At 32.2% G+C, this 21,755-nt stretch overlaps 2 protein-coding genes across 5 annotated transcripts in view; both read left to right on the top strand.

Moving 5' to 3' along the window:
* The window catches only part of LOC143910247 (zinc finger MYM-type protein 1-like), a 396,863-nt gene extending 385,688 nt beyond the window's left edge, over positions 1–11,175 (top strand). Inside the window, exons 2-3 of the mRNA XM_077428637.1 lie at positions 6,593–7,741; positions 11,171–11,175. Coding sequence (XP_077284763.1) covers positions 7,102–7,741; positions 11,171–11,175 — 645 coding nt within the window. The 5' untranslated portion in view covers positions 6,593–7,101. The remainder of the gene's footprint in view (positions 1–6,592; positions 7,742–11,170) is intronic.
* The window catches only part of LOC143910977 (uncharacterized), a 124,120-nt gene that overhangs the window by 29,193 nt on the left and 73,172 nt on the right, over positions 1–21,755 (top strand). The window contains exon 3 of one of the 4 annotated variants that reach the window (XM_077429639.1): positions 15,239–16,414. The exons of 2 other annotated variants lie outside the window; for them this stretch is intronic. In XM_077429639.1, the coding sequence (XP_077285765.1) occupies positions 15,239–15,499 (261 nt within the window). In that variant the 3' untranslated portion in view covers positions 15,500–16,414. Of the gene's footprint in view, positions 1–15,238; positions 16,415–21,755 lie in introns of those variants that run through there. One more of the 4 variants, XM_077429638.1, reaches the window with a different exon arrangement.

Below are 21,755 nucleotides of genomic sequence, written 5' to 3'. Positions count from 1 at the left end.
AAATTGCGTGTTTATTCTCTTTCAGTGGTAATTAGTACGTTCTGATTTCCGTCGGAAGTACACCGTTCGCTCTGGTTTAGCTTTAAATTTATTTTTTCCACCATTCATGTGCTTCAATTCGAAAATATGAGTATGGTTTCCTTCCCAAATGCGTTACGGATGCGTGTTTCATGCCGAATGGGTTTAAAACCACTATCGATATTACATACATACATACATACATATGTGTATGTATGTATATGACGCAATAAGATTTCGTACGTACAATCAGTGTATGTATGTTATTTTTACACCAATATATTTTCTTTTTTCAGGAAATCAATCATTCACTTCACTTTATTACGTACTTACATTCTTTGGCAAAATTATGTATGTATGTATATATGTATGTATGTATGTATGTATGTACATGCAAGAAAAAGATGATTAATATACTAGTCAATACAAGTAATTCAGTGTGGCTTAAGGTCCGCTTATACTATCCAGAACTGTTCGTCAACAGTTCGACACAAAACTGCACGGAAAAGACCACATCTATTCATATTATACAGCACCGTCCGCTTTCGGCACATTTATACTTGTTGTGGCCGAGTAGTTTCGGCTTACAAGACAAATTAGGCTTACATTGCTTGCGTCGTATCGTTGAATCAACATTGTCACAGCAGCACTTTCGCTAGTACGGGCGCACTAGCCAATTAGACGTTACGTCATGCGTGAATATTTCCACAGTTTCCAAAGAAAAGTGGTTCTGCTTGATTCGTTTCGGTACTTCTATTTCTACTTCGGCTACTGCTGTTTCAAACGCCATTAACACATTACGGAACATATAGTGTCCACATATGTAAGTATGTAGAAAGTACTAAATATTATTTTTAATACTGCTGTTGACGTGCAGTTGCCGGCTTGAGCTATACTGGTATAAACGAACTTCTATATGTATGTATTAGACTCGATATTCGCCAAAGCTATCTATTACATAGTTATGTGTATGAGTGCTTTGTGATATCAATTTCACAATAAATAATTTTAATTATGAAACAACTGTGTGCTTCGCTTTACCGGATATTGTTGATAGTCGTTAATTTTGATATCCTTATTTTTATTATCAGTTAGTTAATTAAGATTTAAAATTGCGGGTATTGATTTTGTGAATACATATGTATGAAGTTATATTAACGTAATAAATATATCAATCTGTGAATGTACAAAAATGCGTCGTCACACATTTTCTCACAAATTTTCCGTAATATAATATTATGAGCTACATATTTCGCAAATTTTTCATTATTTTAATTATCAATAAAAAAAACCACAATCTTTAGAAAAAACATGTGAATATTGATTCCAATACTCGGTTTTGACACAGCAATACTAGATTTTGAATTCAAAAGCCAAAAACTGTAAAAATTGCACTTATTTTTTATTAAACGCTCATCTCTTAAATGAGAAAAAGCCACCAAAAAATATTGTCATGTTCGATTTCAGTAGGTCAAATTTAGTAAAGATTGATCTTTTGTTGCTCAGTGTATGCAATTAGTTGACCTGGTAACATACAGTCGATTTAGAGAAATGTGAATTCAAAGTCCTGTAAATAACATAAAATAAAGTTATAAAAACAGAACGATAAAATAAAGTTTTAAAAACAGCAACTCTATCATTTTCCCAAGGATTCCTAAAATAGTAATGATATATTCGAGTAAGCACAGCAAATTCAGTTAATTTTTATAAGTATTTTAAAAATATTTGTTGTGGCCAAAGATTTAATCTTAAGTCTAAATTTCTATCGCAACCACATACATACATACATATGAGGAATATTTTCATTTCATATAGTTTCATTTTCGTTTCATATAGTCATCGTTTCGCCCATCAGACTTAATCTCATTAACAAGTTTAATGTTTGTTTCGTTAATTATGGTATATATTCATTATGTATGGTGTGTACAAAAACCGTCTCTGAAAACCAGTGCAGGTTTTCAGAGAAGGGCTGGGTGCGGGTTTGTCCTTTGACCGTGTCGTAATCGCCGTTTCGTCGCAGACATGCGACATTATGTCCCCGTGAAATATACGTACACGCGCCGCACCAAGGGATGGCCATTAACTTAATGGCAACTTGACTTGCGACCCTGCTGTATCAAAATTATTATGAAGAAATGTGCGCCTCTATCCCTCCCGTCCCGTGAAAATTCCCGGATTTAATTTTCGCGCACGCTTATCCCGCGTCATTATTTTTTTACGTCTGCATTTTATTCTGGGGTTAATACCTACAATATATTATTTAAATCTTACTTTATATTATTCATTTATATATAGATTATATTTCATTGTGCAAACATTTACAATTAATTCGGTCTACATATGTTTGTTTTAATTGAATGTAAGCGATAATTAGAATTTTTTAACTGAATTTCTAGGACTGCTTCAGCTTATCTCCTTTCTTTAAAAAACAAAAAAACACTAATTCATAGTACCCTAATTTATGTAGACTGCTGATGGGTTTTGGAAGGTCCAGAACTCTTTCAAAAAAAGGTTTTTGTTTTTAATATTAGCGTCGGGAAAGTTGTGTTTGTCTACTATGCAATTCTATAGTTTTGAAAATATGAGTCGTTATATTTTAAAGTGGCATAAATCCACTCTTCTTCATTTCTAAAAATATTTCGTAAAACATTGAATATAATGTTTCGCGTTTAATAATATTTAAAAATACTGGTGGCCTTCACCGTTTACTCTGATTTTATACGTTTATTCTGCTTTTCCGAGATTCTGTATAGATATATTGAATTAAAATAAGTGATCACAATTTGTGAATTAAGTCAAACAGAAATAGTGTTTTTGGAACTGAAAATTTGACTTCCACCACTTTCAAATATACCGGCTCATATTTACATATATACATATACATATATGTAAAGCTATCAATCGTGCTTTGAAGTTTTTCTTCAATTTTAATCTGTTTGGATAACGGTGGACAATGGCGGCTATTTTCAAATATAAATAATATAGATATACACATGTATGTAGATAATTGAAAATAATTTCGGTACACATTGATTGATGTATGTTGTTTCATTTATCATGAAAATACCCCGATGTCGTACAAATCCAACATTTTATTATTCATGGTGATCGAATGCGGAAAACCTAACCATAAATCAACCATTAATGGCGGTTTATCTCGCCCGAATAATCTGTTGCGCGAAAGCTGTTGTTAACATGCATTTTTCGAATTCGAATCTTGTTATGAAACGATAAATAACATTGTATAGTTTAAAATTCGACAGCTTTCACTGGCATTGTTTGCGTATAATATTGCCCGTTATGCGGTGTATGAAAAGATAATTCGAGCGATATTCTTTTTGTCGCAATATCGCCCTTTCTTTCGGCGGGTGGGTTTTTTTCACGTTATTTTTCATTATTGTTCGTTCTCGTGTTCATCGAGAGTGGTCGAAAATGGAGTTCCTCAGAAGCTTAATGATACACTTGAGAATTCTGTTATCGATACCGCCTGGACGAGTTCTCGTAAATCAATACTTTGTATGTAATAAAATTGTCCGGATAACTGATTCGGAAAACACTTACAATATTCTTCAATAGACGATTTTTATTTTTTTATGAGTATATAAAACGGATCAACAACCGCAAAAATAATGTTTTTATAATAATAAGTTTTTTTATACACCGTGTTTTTTTTATAGCTGTTAATATATTATTTTCTTCAATTTATTCATAGAATCGTTTGTAATACGTTCTTTTGTCGTTTGAAAACAAATTTGTCGTCTAATTGAGAGTATTTGAATCGTGGGCGTAGTAGTGTGTTTTCCCAGATGATTTTCCCCCGAAAATTTAAATTTTGTTCGCTTTCGGAATCATCTGGGGAAATGAAAGAATGTCGATTGTTTTTTTGTTGGATCGCATATGCAGTTGGAAAATTCAATTTTCGCAGGCAACCAGGCATCGCGACGCCATTTCATTTACGACTGATGTGTCTTAACGGAAATGTCTTGTAATCTCGTGAGTGGTAAACTTTTCCCTGAAGATGTGAATGTTCAACCAAACGAATCCTTTTGATCAAATAATCCATTTGATTTTTACATTTACAGCCCCCCTCTTTTACATCAATGGACCCAGATTATAATTTGAATTATTCGCATACACATACATACATACATGTGCACAAAGGCCTTCTTGGAGATGATGTAATAATGTTCGAGAGTAAATGTGATAGGGCGGATATGTTTTCAGATTTTTTATCTTTAAACCTTTTGAGAAAGATCACCGCCTTCCATGCTTATCCGTTACCTTCTGGAGGGGATAGAATATATTTTGTGTTTATGTTATTATATCGATACATATGTATGTATATACAAACATATCAAGGTAAATATTTATTTTTCGACTTTTTCATTAATTGAGAATGAAACCTTTCAAGCAATAGTTATAATGCGGTTATATCATATTATTCTGTGTAGCAGACTTAAAGGGAGAGCATTTTTAAGGAATATTTAAAGTCTAGGTATATTGTGAATGTATGTATGTATGTATATAACTACATATATAATATGTACATATGTACATACATATGTATGTATTAGTGCTTCCAATCCTGGAAGGTTTCTTCAGCACCGGGATTGCGGTGCTGGGAATTTCCGATCCCGGGATCCCGGTGCTAGCACCGAGATTTCAAATGTATAAGAAAAAAAGTTCAATTGCATGTTTTCATATTTCAAAAACGTTCAATTGCATTTTGCAAACTCTCCCGATGTTTCACGCAAAAAATACTCCCATATTGGCTTACTAATTTTGAGAGTTTGGCTACATTCTTTAAATTTTCGGTTCGCATCCATAAATTTCTAAGATTAAATAAAACACATCCGAAAATTTAATTAAATAAAGTAAAAAAAATCGCTTCGATTCGTTTTTTACAAATAGTTTGTACCGTCTAGTCATTATTCATCGAAACAATCCACCTAATATAAAAAAAAACTCCGATTACATTTACTTTATATAAAAAATTCGCATGTCACCAACCAACGACTTTATCTATGAAAAAAATCCCGCTTCCGGTTTATTATATTTAGTGATTTTTTATTTATTTTCATCACATTGATACAACAATTATACTTGAATTTTTACGTGAAGAGCACACATGTTAAAGGGGTAGAAAAAAATATTTCTTAGAAAAACATAAAAAACCTTGATTCTCTAAATTAAAAGTACTACTTTCGGTTTAGGAAAAAATATTGGGGTATAATATTAATAATTTCTATTAGTAAGAAATTTCAGTCCGATTTGATGAATGGTTTGGAAGATAATTTAATTCAAAAACTTAAAAAGAAAGAGGACACTTATAAGAGAAGTTACCATTTCCGGTCAACCTAAAAATTTGAAAAAAAATTACAGTGTATCGATAAAAATTTCAGTAACCAATACTAAATTTCAGTTCGATAGGACGAACTGTGTTCTAAAAATCCCCAACATACGCTGACACACAATCAACATACAGGCACACACAATTTTTTTCTAGATCACGAAAACGTGATCAGTGGTCTATTCTGAGTTCGAATCAGTTAAAATATGCTTCAAATATCATTGCGTTCATACCATTTCGTGGAAACAGCAAAGCCGGCGTCGAAACGGGTGGCAAACAAATGGACTATGGCTGTCATTGCTTATGTTTATAAGTTCATTATATAATGTTGTTCATTATATAATGTTGTTTTATGTTTTTTCCATATTATTTATGTAAAAATAATATTTTTAAAGAAATTTCTGCCAGCACCGTAATCCCGGTATTCAGACTAGTTTCAGCACCGGGATCCACGGTACCAGAAAACACCGGGATCCCGGGATTGGAAGCCTTAGTATGTATATTATGATATAACTACACACATAATTGATCTTGATAATCACTAGTGATTATCAAGCGGAGAAGTCAATATTTTGGTTCCTTAATATTTATGGCGTCATTAATATTTATAAATTCGCGTCGATAAAACATAACATAGCCCAGATAAATATCTAATCAATCACCACGATTGACAAAAGCTATTCAAAATACACGATACGCCACTATTCAATTTGAAATTAGCGTGTAATCGAATTTCGTTCCCGAAAATAAATTAAAAGCCACATCTTATTAATTTAATTTTAATTAATTTCAATGACACATCTTTCAACATCAATCTTGTATTACTTTCATTAGATAGATTTTGACGTCAAGCGTATGTATCTATATGTAAAAATGCAAGTCGGGTAATATCGGCAAATGAAATCTCGCCGATTGAATACAACGTCGAATACAAATCGCAAATTGCCAGAAATTTTTGCGCCCAGATTGCGCGTAACTAATCATGAAATTGTGACTGGCGGATTCAATTAGTAAGCGTGCCAGTAACAAATTAATCGGTAAAATAATTACTTGTCAGACGATAAACCCCATGTTAAATTTACGTTTCATTTGGATTATTTTGTCCTTGTCGAATCTGTTGTGTTTTTGAGACGTACGTACATATATACCGTATATATATATATATATATATATATATATATATATATATATATATATATATATATATATATATATATATATCAGTGGCGTATATTGGGTGTGTGCTAGGTGTGCGGCGCACACCCGTGAAAACCAAAGACCACATAAAGTAGTATTTTAATACAAAATAATGTGTTGTTGTATAAACAGGCATTGATGTGTATGGTGTATTTACCGCGTGCGCTAAATGTATGGTGTATGGTGTGGTGTGCAGTCTGCAGCGTGTTGTGTGATGTTAGATGTAGTTTGTGCGCCGCGACGAGAGAATACCTATGCCGTGCAGCAAATTGGTGGGTTTGGTTGGAGTGTGCAGGCGGATATTCGCTTGTATAGGTTTGTTCGCGATATTAAGACGTACGGTGTGCTACGACTTCAGAGCACCGCGCACCGCACCGCACCGCACCGCACCGCACCGCACCGCACCGCACCGCACCGCACCGCACCGCACCACTCGGCAATTGACCGAATGCGATGCGACACGTGGTCTCGTACTTTTTCGCACATTCGTATTTTTATGGTCATTCGTATCTCAGTCATACCTCTAATAACTAATAATGGCTAACAGTGTTCAAGACATTTTAACTATTCCGTTTTCAAATAGAAGTTTTGAGATAAAATTAAAAATAATTAAATATGGGAAACCGTGTCCGTCTCTTCCAAATTTATCCAGTTTGCATAAAGAAAAAACAAAAGTTTACACTAGACATTTTTGCGTTTCAAATTATAAAAAATTCGAATGGATTACAGGCTGTGAAATTCGATCCAAACTTTTCTGCTGGCCATGTTTATTGTTCTCCAAAGATATTAATGTGTGGAACAAAGAAGGATTTGCTGATCTCAACCATTTGACAGCAGCACTGAAGAAACACGAAGGATCGCAGGCACACGTTCAATCATTTCTTTCCATACAAATGTTTGGCAAACAACGAATCGACGTATTAATTGACAGTCAACGTAAAGCCGAAATAAGTCGACATAATGAACAAGTAAATAAAAATAGAGATGTTTTAAAACGAATTATTAACGCAATAATCTATCTAGGAAAACAAGAACTGTCCCTGCGAGGTCACGACGAGTCATGTAATTCCGTAAACAAAGGCAATTACATTGAATATCTAAATGCTCTTCGAGAATATGATTCTGTTTTAGATACTCATTTAAATACTGCTACTACCTTTCGTGGTACTTCTCCAAGTATACAAAATGACATAATCGAAGCAATCGCTCATGTTATTAAAGTTCATATAAAAAATGAAGTAGAGTCAGCAAGTTTTGTTGCTATTATTCTCGATGAAACTTCAGATATAATGACAAAATCACAGCTCTCAACAGTTTTACGTTTTGTATGTAAAGGCAATGTACATGAACGGTTTATTAGTTTTACAGACGTTAGTGCTGATAAAACATCTAATGGTCTATTCCGTCACGTGGTGAACATAGTTGAAGAATTTAAAATTCAAGACAAATTGGTTGGACAGACTTATGATGGAGCAAGTGTAATGAGTGGACACGTAAATGGTTTGCAATCCAAAGTCCTCAATGCTTATCCTTTTGCTCTTTTTACACACTGTTATGCTCATGTATTGAATTTAGTATTGCAGCAAGGTCTTTCTGATATTAAAGAAAGTAAATCATTTTTTCAAACTTTAAATGGATTGTCTACATACTTTTCAAAATCTTCCAAAAGAGTATTCGCTTTACAGGAATTTGTGACAAAAAGACTTCCCTCTGTAGCACCCACAAGGTGGAATTTTACATCTCGTTTAAGTAGCACAGTACAACAATACAGAAGTCAATTTACAGATTTTTTTCGACATGTTATAGAAAATTGTGAATTATGGGACACAGATACTGTTATAAAAGCACGAGGGTTTTTAGGCTTTTTAGAGGATTTTCAAACAATTAAACTTCTTCAAATTTTTTCAAAACTGTTTGGAATAACTGATGTTTTGTATAACATTCTTCAATCTAAATCTTCGGACGTTTTATATTGTTGTAAAAAAATTAATCATGTTTTGCAGCAACTGAAATACGAAAGGGATAATAATTTTGAAATGTTATGGAATAATTATTTAAATGAAAAAAATGATGATCATGATCGTAGGCCACAAAGATTAAAAAATTATTCAGAAGTAGAAGATAAAACTTCATTTCGTCAATTATATTTCAAAATAGTTGATAGCATAATCGCACAAGTCGAATGTAGATATTCTTCACTTTCCAAATTAGAATATTTCCACCTTCTTTGTAATGATAAATATGACGAATATAAAGAAAATTTTCCAAATGTTTTAATTAATAAATTAAAAGATTTTTATGGATCACTGTTTGATTATATTCGATTGAAAAACGAACTCATCGTGCTATATTCCAGCTCTGAATTTTCAGAGAAACCTGTTCATGAATTAATACAATTCATGACAAAAAATAACCTCGAATCTGGTTTTAAAGAGGTGTTTAAGCTGTGAGAATTAATATTAACGATACCAAGCAGTACAGCTTCAGCAGAACGTTCTTTTTCGGCGCTGAAAAGAATAAAAACTTGCTATAGAGGTACGCAAGGTCAAGATAGATTATGTGGCCTTAGCTTAATTTCAATAGAAAAAAAGTTATTGGTGGAATTAAAACAGAAAGACACATTCTATGCAGACGTGATTGAAAAGTTTATGTCTCAGAAACGTCGCATTGAACTTATGTATAAATAACTAATAAATTAAACATTTTTGTAATGCAAAACGAGTATTTTTTTTTAATTGCTAATTTTATACCCTACGCCCTACGGCATACACAGCACACCCGGTATTAACACCCACCGTCCGCCACTGATATATATATATATATATATACATATATGTACATTTGTACGTATATTATTACTTGGCTTTTGTGTTCTACAGTCAACAACGGTGCGCAGAATCCATATAATCGATGGCCATCGTTGCACTGAGTTAATTGATTCAAATTCGGGAAATAGTGGGTGTCACTCGACGGGGGGCAAAAACTGATGGCTTTTTGACAGGCTTTCGGTATATTGGGTGAAATTAATTACCGTTGCGGACCTGAAACGACGGCAAAACCGGACGTCGAGCAACTTTTGTAGTTTGCGACGAAGACTGCGAAATTAAATAGAATTTCCGAAGTTTCTATGCTGAAAATTCAAGTGGTTTATTCCAAACCGAACCCCATCGATTTTCCTAATTAAATTTCGCTTCGCTTTGTATCTCTGTGTTTTTCTCAAATTTACATTAGAGTTTTATTTTGTAATCGTGTATACTATATTTATATATTTATTAGTAAATTAGTAAATAACTAATAAGTGAAAATTCCTTAATTAAATTAATGAAACTCTATGTATGAATTCCGTCCTTATTAAAAATATTGACTATTTATTATTTATTTCATTTTTATACATACAAATCACGACTTTAATATTAGGAATTTATTAGTATGTGTATTTTATTCAAAGAATATTTGGACGCTAATTTTACCGCAGCAGACAAAGCCAATTATGATAAACTATTTTTGTTCCGTTTTAAATTTTTTTATTGAAAAATAAAAATCCGGTACAACAATATAACAAATAAAATATTTCTTCTGTTTTTCTGTATAAACTTCGCCGATCTCAAAATCAGATTAATTCAGAGCTATGTAATTTTTTTCTCTATCGATTTATAATTTCTATCATTAGAAACCACTCTACATTTGTACCTATAGGCAAGTACATATGTATAATCCCATTTGAAGAAAATGTGTCCCGAGTATTTACAAATTCGGCATCAAACAAACAGTGAAGCTTATCTTTGATCGTCAATTACTTGAGGATTGAACTATAGAAAATATGATAAATTGAATTCCTTGGAATCTAAATACATATTTTAGAATTTTTTATAATTTATTTAGAATTTTATTTCTGGACATACTACTACGTACATATGTAATCAAGTTCAAACTCTACCGTCTGAACTGTCATTGTGGCTTCATTATTATATCATCGCAATGAAATGGCGATGGGTTGCATTATTCATTCATAAACCCTTTTCTCACTCTATACCTTGAATGAATTATGAAATTTATTGCAAGTAATTTGGCCCGGTCGGTCCTGAGATTGACTGTTCCATTACAGTTTCATTTCTTCTCATCTCGTCTACACGTACTCTGTCCGCAACCCTCGCTCCCTGACGGTTGCTCTTTTATTATTTAATCATAATTTGAGTTTTCTCGCATCGCTGGTGCACGGTGAACTCCACTGACGAATGAAAGCCCCGATGTCGTAGTTTAGGCATACTGAAATATAGATGACACCTAAAGTGGCTCTTTGTTTCCCGTTCACACACATTTTCATCGAAGTACCTATAGGTAAATATGTATGTCAGTTTTCTGAAAGAAAATATCAAATCAGCTTTTAATATTTAAAATCACTCGGGTAAATTGCAAAAAAAATCTAATTTTGGTCAAATTTTCTGTCTGTAGGTAGATGAATGTCTTTCGTTTGTACGTGCATGAATTTTTAAATTTATAATTAAACTAAATATGTACGATAAAATGTTTGAAAGGCTACTTACCTATTCATTGTTTATTGTATTTTCATTGTATTATAATTTTTTCCATTTTTTTTTATTTCAGTATGATTTTCAAAACATCTTATTCGGTTTGCAAAACAAAACATATTCAATTCAACCAATCACTTTATATACATACATATATTGTATTTTATGTCATATTATGAACTTTCTCGTAGAATTTTATATATAAGAAGTCGTAGCAGTAGTTATTTGAATTGTGCGAATTTACACTTCTATCGCACCATTAGAAAGTTTTAAATATGCAAAGGCTCTGAGAATTTTCCGATTTACGCTCTTGCGGATACGTCCATACGTATACCCAGTGAAAATTTTCGCATATAAAATCAACGTTCACGATTCTCCTCTAGCTTTTTCGAGAATGCAAGCCGCCTCACTGAACTAGTTCTAAAATATCTCGCGCTAAAGGGGTTGTCTCGGCAATCTACTTCTTTATTAGGTCCCATCTTCGTTGCGGCCGACTCTCTCCACCACGACGCGATCTCGGCCACTTCTTTTACACGATCGTAAAATATAAATGATACGACCCTTGTGCCGGAGGAGACGGGTCTGGCCGACACTGTACGGTGGAAAATATGCCCTTTTGTGTAGTTTGATTATGCACAATGATCCGTGCATAATACGACGATATACGAAAATTGTATATCATCACGGACGGTCCTTTTTGCGCCCAAGTGGCCGCGACGCCATTTCCGTCACGGGATGCTGGCCTCATTCTGCGGTGGAAATGTCGTTTACGAAATGAAAATTGACTGCCATTTTTTAACATATCGCTTTTATAAATTATTGCGCATTTTGTTACTCTAATGTGAGCTTTACCTATGAGTCTACCTATGAGTATTTACCTATACGTACATATTTGGAGAAGATTTTTTATTTTTAATTTTCTAAATAAATATTTTCTTCGACAAAATATATATATATACATATATATATATATATATATATATATATATATATATATATATATATATATATATATATATATATATATATATATACGCATATACCATATACCAACACGCTTCCACCCGTCTCTGTTTTGCGCAACACTCATCCATCTCACCCCGCACATTTTCCTAATTTCGTTCACCCATCTTCCTTGCGGTCTTCCGTTTACCCTTTTGCATTCTCTCGGGTACCATTCAAGCACTTCTTTTGTCCACCTTTCGTCCATCCTCCTAGCTACGTGACCCGCCCATTGCCATTTCAATCTCTTCACTCTATCCACTATGTCCACTACTCTTGTCATACTTCTCACCCACGTGTTCCGCTTTCTGTCTTTCCTCGTTATGCCAAGCATACAGCGCTCCATACTTCTTTGAGTGCATTGGATTTTATGTAGCATCTCGGTGTTCAGTGTCCAAGTTTCACATCCATACGTCATCACTGGCAAAACGCATTGATCAAAGATCTTTTTCTTCAGGCAGAGTGGCATTTTTGATTTAAAAACAGCATTCATCCGTCCAAATGCACTCCATCCTAATTTCATACGTCTCTTTATCTCTTCATCATTTTTCTACTTTCCCTGTCCAGCTGTGTTAGTCTGTTAAGTAGTTCAGCTGCATCACGAGCTATTAAAACTATATCATCTGCGAACCGAAGGTGAGCCGCCACATTTTAGTAAGTCAATGGGAATATTATCTTCCCCTGGAGTTTTACCGTTCTTTGCAGTTTTTAGCGCGGCCTCTACTTCGCTAGGCAATACTGCAGGAACCCTTTGGCCGTGTGTCGATTCCAGAGCGGGGAATTGACCGTTGTTGTTCTCGTATAGTTTTGCATAGAACGTGTAAACTCTGTCTATGATTTCTTCTCTATTCCTAATTATTACTCCGCTCTCTGATCTGATTGCGATCATTTGGTTTTTGCCTAAGAAAAGATCCTGTTTGCACTTTTTCAGGCTACGGTTATGGTACGGATACGGTAATGGTATTTTCTATTAGCTTGCTGTTAATGTGTTTTTTCCAAAAATGCATTGATCAATTTTAATTTATTATTATATAATACATACATACACATATCAAAGCACACAGCGTACATACATACTTATAAGCTGCAATAAGTTCGTGTTTCTTTATTTGATTTATTCAATGATATTACATTTTTTTTTAAACCATCGTAAATACATATTTTTTCAGTGATTATGTTCTTTTGTTGCAGTGGTATAATTTTTATTAATACATAAATAATAAATATGATGTCGGAGTTTTAACAATGATGCAATGCTATTTATTCAGAAATAAATCAATTTAAAAACCTTTTGTATCAGCTTTTTATTTGGCTTGCATTTTTTTGAAAACAATTATGATAATATACTATATATTTACCAATCTCAGTAACTACCGGAAAAACGGTGACAGAAAAGTCCGGAATTCTCGGAATTGGATGCACTACATACAACATACGTATATTCATTAAAATGAGTAAAATACGGCGATAGCAACAACAATACATAATTTTTATTATCGTATGTTTTCAAAGAATTGGCAACATTAAAAAAAAACTCATGCTGTTTGGTTTCATTAGGAAAAACTACATACATACATATGTATGTACGTCTATTAATGTAAATGTATTAGATTATTTATTTCTGTAATAATTTCATAATGACTGTATTTCTACAAGAATTAATACTTTCAATTAATCACAACCCCTTATATAATAGTATACGACCCACTTACCACGAACTCTTTATAATATTATATTAATGATTCGATATCACGATGCCCATTAATGGAAATAATTTGTATGTCTGGAAAATTAACGATACGAAAGTGTTACGCAGCAGAAATAACTGTCGATTTGACCGAAATCGAATTTTGATTCAATGCAAAATACCGCAAGTCTCTTGGGATGCTATTTTTATAATTGATTTATCGTTCTTATCGATGAAATTATTTCAGAATCGGGAAATTCATTTGACAAATTGAAATTGCCTCTGAGACACTTAATTTATTCCGGTTTTGATATGAAATGATATTGATGTCATCACGATGTACGGATTTTGAGGTGTGTTCAACCACTTGTTCCGAAAATGCATACATATGTAAATGCATAATACATATGTAGGTAGATTGTAAAAAGTGTGAAAGCGTCAACCTATCTAAATAGAAGCTATTACAGAATTTCCTCGCGGCGAATGGTGCGGAAATGTTTTGGCAGAATATAGATGACTAAATTTTTTTCCTATTCTCAATAAAGACGTTCATTTATATTCAAATACGCGTAGGCGGTATATGAACAAAAAAAAATCATAACCCACTTAAGCCGAAATTGCATCTAAACCATATCAAAATGTACTACTCGAGTACATGTCAATTTTACAAAAAGTGAAAATTTGATTCCCGCATATTCCACAAATGAGAGATAAACCCCTTTTGGGTTGCGTGTTTAAAAAATATTAGATGATTTTTTTCGTACGCTAAATTTTGCGTCGACTGGGGAAACAAAGGATTTTAATTCTACCCGAGGGTAAATCTAAATTTTTTCCTGCGTTTTTCATTCCACAATTTTAAGTGCTATTTTCGGAATGGTTCATTAGTGAATTTTTACTGAACGCGAACTTGAAATAATTTCATTTTAGGAATGTTAATAATTCTTTCCCGTGTGGTTAATAATTAATTATCAATATATTCATATGTGTGTGTAATTTTATTATATTAAAATAATTTAACTTGTGATTTTTATTTCGGTCGGGTCTGATTACTTTCGTAACCCCTATGACGCGATTTAAAATTAATTGTATGGGTCCCATATGATAATTTTCATATTTATTCAGTTCACGTGCCACAAAAGTTGCCCACTTTCGTAAGCTGCGGATTTTATGGACAATGTATGTTTTCAAATGTTCAATGAATTTTAATTGTACTGAAAATATAATACGTAATACTTAATAAAATAATAATGTTTATGCAAAAGCTGTAAGTGTATTTCTGTGTCTGAATGTTTTTAATGTGTTGTATGCACGCACTGAAACTTTATGCTGTAAAACTAGTCGCAGACTATGACTCTTTTCTTGGAAAACTTTCGTACCAGTTGTTCACTGTTGATATTTATTGTTTTTATTTTTAGAATTTATTCACTTCTTATTTTTATTTTTTTCTTGTTTCAGGTAAACATTTATTATTTGCTTCGTGTTTCTGTGTGGTGGAGCTATTATGGTATGCCTTTTATTGTTTATTTTATTTACTTTATCGAAATACATACATATGTACATATGTATGAAGTAACAATAGTGCTTTTTTGTGTTTTGATGCTTAGGTTATTAAAACTTTTTTTTTTAAATAAAATCCCCATAGTATTCGATTTGACAATTTTATTAGATCATAAATTCATAAGCTATTTCAAATTCGGTCTCGATCTGGCTGTTTAAAATTTAACTGTCATTATTCTATTTTTTATTTTATTTATTTTTATTTAATTAATTGAAAAATCAACAGACAGGATGTACTTAGATATGTATAAAAAACAAATAGTAAATAAATAATATATGTATGTAACATCCGAGTCCAATAATAGATTTTTACAAAAATGAAAAAGATAAATATAAGGAAAACAAATTAAAAAGTAAAGAATAAAGGCATGACAAAATATGTAGAACATTGCATAATTAAACTAAAGTATTAAAATATTTGGAAAAGGTTATAAAATAGAATATAAGAAGAAATTGAAATGTACAAATATAAAACAAATGAAAAAGGTAAATACAAAATAAACAAATGAAAAGGAAAAGAATGAAAGCTATAATATGATTAAATAGCACATTACATAACTAAACTAAAGTATAAAAATATTGGAAATATTGGAAAAATAGAATAGGAGAAGAAATTAATCAATCGGTCAAGATTCTCTTGATGTTAGACCTGAATTGATGTAGGGAAATACCAAATAGATCAACCTCATTCAGCTCTCCGTTAAACATACGATAAACGCGCTGCAGATAAAAATATTTTTGGGAATTAGTATTGAAAGGATCAAGTGAAAAGAGTGCAACGCGTCTAGAGTACCGAACTGGGATTCTAAAATTAACCTTATTCAGTAAATCAGAACAATCAAGGAAACCATTTATGAGCTTAAAGAAGAATATAGCATCAGTATGTCGTCGCCTGACAGAAAGATTGTTAAAAGAAAGGATTTTTAAAATGTCGGAAACAGTAGAATGGGTATAGGTAGGAAAAAGGTAGCGTAAGGATTTAATAAATTTAAGTTGAACTTTCTCAATACAATTAATATGGGATAAATAAAAAGGTGACCAGATAATTGAGGCAAATTCAAGGTGAGACCTTACAAAGGAAAAATAAAGTAATTTTAGTACATAAGGATCATTAAAGGGTTTTGTTGAGCGGAGTAGGAATCCAAGAGATTTAAATGCTTTGTTGGTAATAAAAGAAATATGTTCAGAGAAATCTAGTTTATTATTGAGGATTTAACCAAGATCCTTAATAGAAGATGACGTGTTAAGGATTAAATGATTTAATTGATATTGATTGGTAATAATTGACTTATTTCTAGTGAAATTTAAAATAGAGCATTTTTCTAGATTAATAAAAAGATCATTATTTAAACAATATATAGAGAATCTATCTAGATCTTCTTGTATCTTATGACAATCGTCTAAAATTTTTAAATCATCAGCGTAAAGAAGTATAAAGGAATGTTTGAAGATGTATGAGATATCATTAATATAGAGTAAAAATAATTATTATTATCTCTTATGAACATTGGAAGGTCAAAGTACTATGCTGACATTCTGGAATCTGCTCAAATTCCATCTAAAATTCTCAATAATTCAATCGAGTGCTCAAAGTGATGCTTGGGATTTCGTAGATTAGAATCGTTGATTATTCTAGTCTGTAAGTGTTTAATCAAATAACACTGAACAACGAAAAATCACGTAGTTTTCTTACCGGAGCGGAGACTAATCAATCTTTACAAAATTTGACCCACTGATTTCGAAGATGACAATCATTTATGTTGGATTGCTCTCGTTTAAGAGATATGAGCGTTTTAAAAAATGTTTTTTTACAATTTTTTTTACAGATTTTAGGCTTTTGCAGTATTTAAGTCAAAATCTATTATTGCTGTGCCAAAAGTAAATATTGAAAAATCAATGTGTTTTTTATTGATTATGATTTTCCAGACTGCAAAAGCCAAAATTCTGTAAAAATTGCCCATTTTTTCAAACGCTCATATCTCTAGAACGAGATCGAGCCAACAAACATTATTGTCATATTCAAATTCAATGAGTCAAACTTGCTAAATATTGATTGGTCTCCGCTCTGGTAATTTTGTTTGTTACTCAGTGTAATTAAACAAAAATCAGAATATATGCCTGAGTTATTATTATTATTATCCAAAGTAAGATAAATATATGTAACAGCAGGAACTCGGATGTCACGTCAGATGTCCTCATTCGGGGATGCGAGTGACAAGATATGTATATGTACATATGTACATCATAAAAATTATCGCTCACCTTCTGAGAGAACAAAGCACGCTATGTAGATATTAATATATCCCGTTATACTACATGCTAATGTGTATTGAACAAATAAATTAATTTTATTGTTATTTTTATATCGTGAAGCTAGCCGATTTTTCTTCCGAAAGTGTCATAAAATATCCACGTTTTCAAGTTCGCAACCAACTGATATATATTTTTTCCTGTATATTTATAATTTATTTAGATTTCTTCGTAGATACATTAATAGTAAGCATTTGTGAAAAAAAATTACACGCGTCAGATTGCGATTGATAATTCAAAAGTCGTCACTTCGCCGTTGTTTAGTGTGACATTTTATGATACGGTGAAATAGCGTGCACGTACGAGTACACGAACTCCCCTTTCATATCGAATTGAATCTTTTCCACATTCGCTGCGACCGTTTCGTTTTACCGTCTATGTATATTTGTGAATACATATTATATGTACAGACAATGCTTTAGCGTTTTGGAATACCTACATTCTAGTCGGGAACACATTATAATAATATTGAATTCAGCCGTTTTGGAAACCGTCGGGTGCGGCAGAATCCGCATTGCCGGTACGGGTTGGTGTATTTAATGAGACCGGCATTCACGGGTTAACTGGATCAAACCTCATTTGATATGCGCTCATATTGCTCTAATACGAACCCGGTAAACAAAGCACCGCCGTGGAAATTTCGTTAAAGGGGTAGACTGTCCCCAAAGCCCTATTGATGTTTTTCCATTGATACATTATAATACAAAGCAATAGGGTATTGTTTGAAAATGCCATTTTTTTGCCTTCCCATAAAGGGGACGAGTATGCTATTTGGAAGCGATGAGATTGTGGATCGCGTGACGTTAGACTATATTGGAAATTTATACTCGTCCTTTATCTTTCGCTCTACGGGGGTGTCGTCGGTGTATTGAATATCAGCGATCGATCGAGACCAGTCTTCTCCATAATAATCGATATCAGAACGCCATGGGTCTCCTCGGATTATTGCCTACAGAGCCATCGGTAAATGTTTGCTCGGCGATATTGCTTCAGAGGCCGACCGACACCCTACGATTCACGTATTCGCGTTTCTCCTTATCCGCGAAATGTATGTATGTAAGTATGGTAAAGATCATTTTTAATACTGAGTTATTAAATTTCGTGGGTACGATACGAGGGGTTGGGATGGTGTATATATTTTTTTGTTTTAAGTCGTTTGAGGGTTAATCGTTACGTGATGCCTCATAAATTCCCCGCAGAATGAACGATTAAATTTGTTCGTCGTAATAAGAGAATTTTTTTAGACTCATTATTTTATACTGTGCCATTATAATATATACTGTATTTTTTCGCTATCGCGAAACTCTCATTAACTTTTTTCGGCCTCTAATTTTTTTTTATTAAATTTTAATTTGTATGGGGCCTTATCTCGTGTGCGATACTAACTTATAATTATATTTAATGAAAAACTCACAATTTCTTAATATCAAATTAATTTAATTCATCGCTAATACCTCCCTTCATAGATGCTTGTTAATGACAATTTTATTAAAAAAATATAATTATATTACTCATGTACATATGTACATTATATATACAAAAAATATATTATTATTATGTTCATCAATATTTTAATATTATTTTTCGACCTATTTATGTAGATATGTACATAATAGGGTTTCTGACCCGGGTCGACCCGGGACAGACATTCCCGGGAATTCACGGAATTTTTGTTGTCCCGTGTCCCGGGAATTCTTATCTCGAATCCCGGGAATAGGATTTAAAAAAATCTTGAAAATATACAACATTTTCACAACTGCATGAAGGGTAATAATAAATCAAATACACAAAGAATCATAAAATATTCTCAAAGGTTTGTTGTTTAGCAGAAAGTACAGCGCATTCCCCGAATGTGGAAGTTTTATTAGCATAATGGTTCTGTGCGTTTGGCGAAAATCGTTTCTTGTAATTCTATTTTTGGAAAATCTCAATACCGAAAGACTTCACCTTACCGATGAATTATTCCGAGAGTTGAAAATTAAAATCGAAGAAGTAAGAAACCTACAACTGATTTTTTTAAACACAAATTTTAAATAATTCTTTAAAACATTCTTTAAATGTTGTAATAACAGCAAATGTATATCCTACGGTGAAACTATTATGAAGCGAGTATATTTTTCTTGTATTGACGATTCTACAATGGAAGAAACTCTTTTAGATTCGGATGAAGATGAAACAATTGTGTTTGACGATGAATGAAGAATTAAATAAGGAATTATCAAAGATAAATATACAAAATAACGTTAATAAATAAAAATAGCCTCGAATTTAAAAAAGAAATTAAAATATACATGCTGACAGGAGAAAAAAAAATTAAAAAAAAATGTTTTCGTCCCTTTTAACAATAAAACCAACTTCGACCGAGTTTTTCCGTATCAAATCTAGAAATAGGCTTTCGGATTATCATTTCAATATTTTAGTATTCTTAAAAAGCTACTTTAAATAAGTTTACTTTTATAATTACATTTTTTCCAGTTAATAGATATATTATGTATTGTTTACTTTTTTTATATTTCGTAAATAAATATTTATTTTTTTAATAAAAAATATATTAAATTGAAAAAAAAATTTTTTACATGTGTCCCGGGATCCCGGGAATCCCGGGAACGATCCCGGGCTCCGTCCCGTGTCCCGGGAATTGAAAAAGTCCGGGAAATCAGAAACCCTAATACATACATATACATATATGTATGTACATATGTATTTGTCTTTAAGTCAAATATTGAATGCATCACTTCGGTCTAAGGCAGCGGTTTCCAAACTGGGAGGCGCCAAAACTTTTTAATAAAAAATAATTTTCATATCATAATATCAACAAATAAATAAAACTTCATATCGTAGCTTAACAGTAAAAATTCAATGTATGAATGTTGATTTTTATTTTTCATTCATTTATATATATATATATATATATATATATATATATATATATATATATATATATATATATATATATATATATATATATATATTTATATATATATATATATATATATATATACATTTAATTCCTATAAAAAATTATCCGGAGAGGAAGATTTTAAAAATTGCGCATTTGCAAACGCTCTGTTTTAGCTAAAGATGCCCATTTAATTGCATATGTTCGATATGTCGCGGATAATAATATATTAAAAGATATATTATTTTGCAAACCCATTCTTGGGAAGAGCACATCCATTGAAATTTTTAATATAATAGACAGTTTTTTTTTGAAGAAAACGACATAAAGTGGAATAATTGCGTTGGACTGTGTTCCGACGGAGCTCACTCAATGTCCACAAATGTCTGGATGCAATGAAGTAGAATTCGAGCTGACAACCACCGAAAAAGAAAAATTGATAGAATTATCATGCGATAGCTCACTAAAACAAAAGTTTCAAAATGAAACCATAATTAAATTTTGGAAGGTCTTAGTGGAGAGTATGAATCTTTGTATTGCAAAGCAATGTAAGTACTTCTACCGTTTGTAACGTCTTATTTATGCGAAACGGGCTTTTCGGCACTAGCTGCAATGAAAACCAAATATCAAGCCAGTTTAATAGTCGAAAAGGAGTTACGAGTGGCACTCTCCATATTGCCCCCAAGATTTGATAAACAACAACATCCTTCGCATTCAATTTTGATGTGTTAGATGTAGTTTAATTAGTAATTTAATATAAAAATAAATATACGCGTTCGTATAAATTTATGTTATAGTTGCCATAATTGTCAAGCATTGGTACGCGACATTTAAGTGCTACATAAATAAAATATGGAAAAGTAGGTAGGTAAAAGTTTATTTTAAAAAATTAGTCTTTTCTAGACCAATCGTATTTTAACGATGATTTAACTTTTTTAATTAAATCGTTTTCCTCTTTTACATGATGATAAAATTGGGCGCAAGTCATTTTAAAATTATACTGGCAAACCAAAATTGCCTCAACTGTCTCAACTGCCAGCTTATTTCTTTCGTCCAACCATTGTGTTGACATCAGGGAAAATATTCTCTCCACATTGGCATTGTGGGCTGGAATGGCAAATATATACTCACATAGTTTTATTAAACATGACTTCTGTTCAATATGCTTGGTATCTCTAAAAAACTTCAGCCATTTCTCTTCCATAC

This window comes from Arctopsyche grandis, chromosome 4 (genome assembly GCF_051622035.1).
Source record: "Arctopsyche grandis isolate Sample6627 chromosome 4, ASM5162203v2, whole genome shotgun sequence".
NCBI classification, from domain to species: Eukaryota; Metazoa; Arthropoda; class Insecta; order Trichoptera; family Hydropsychidae; genus Arctopsyche; species Arctopsyche grandis.
Note: the sequence above shows the minus strand (reverse complement) of the source record. Positions and strands in the feature narration are given on the sequence as shown.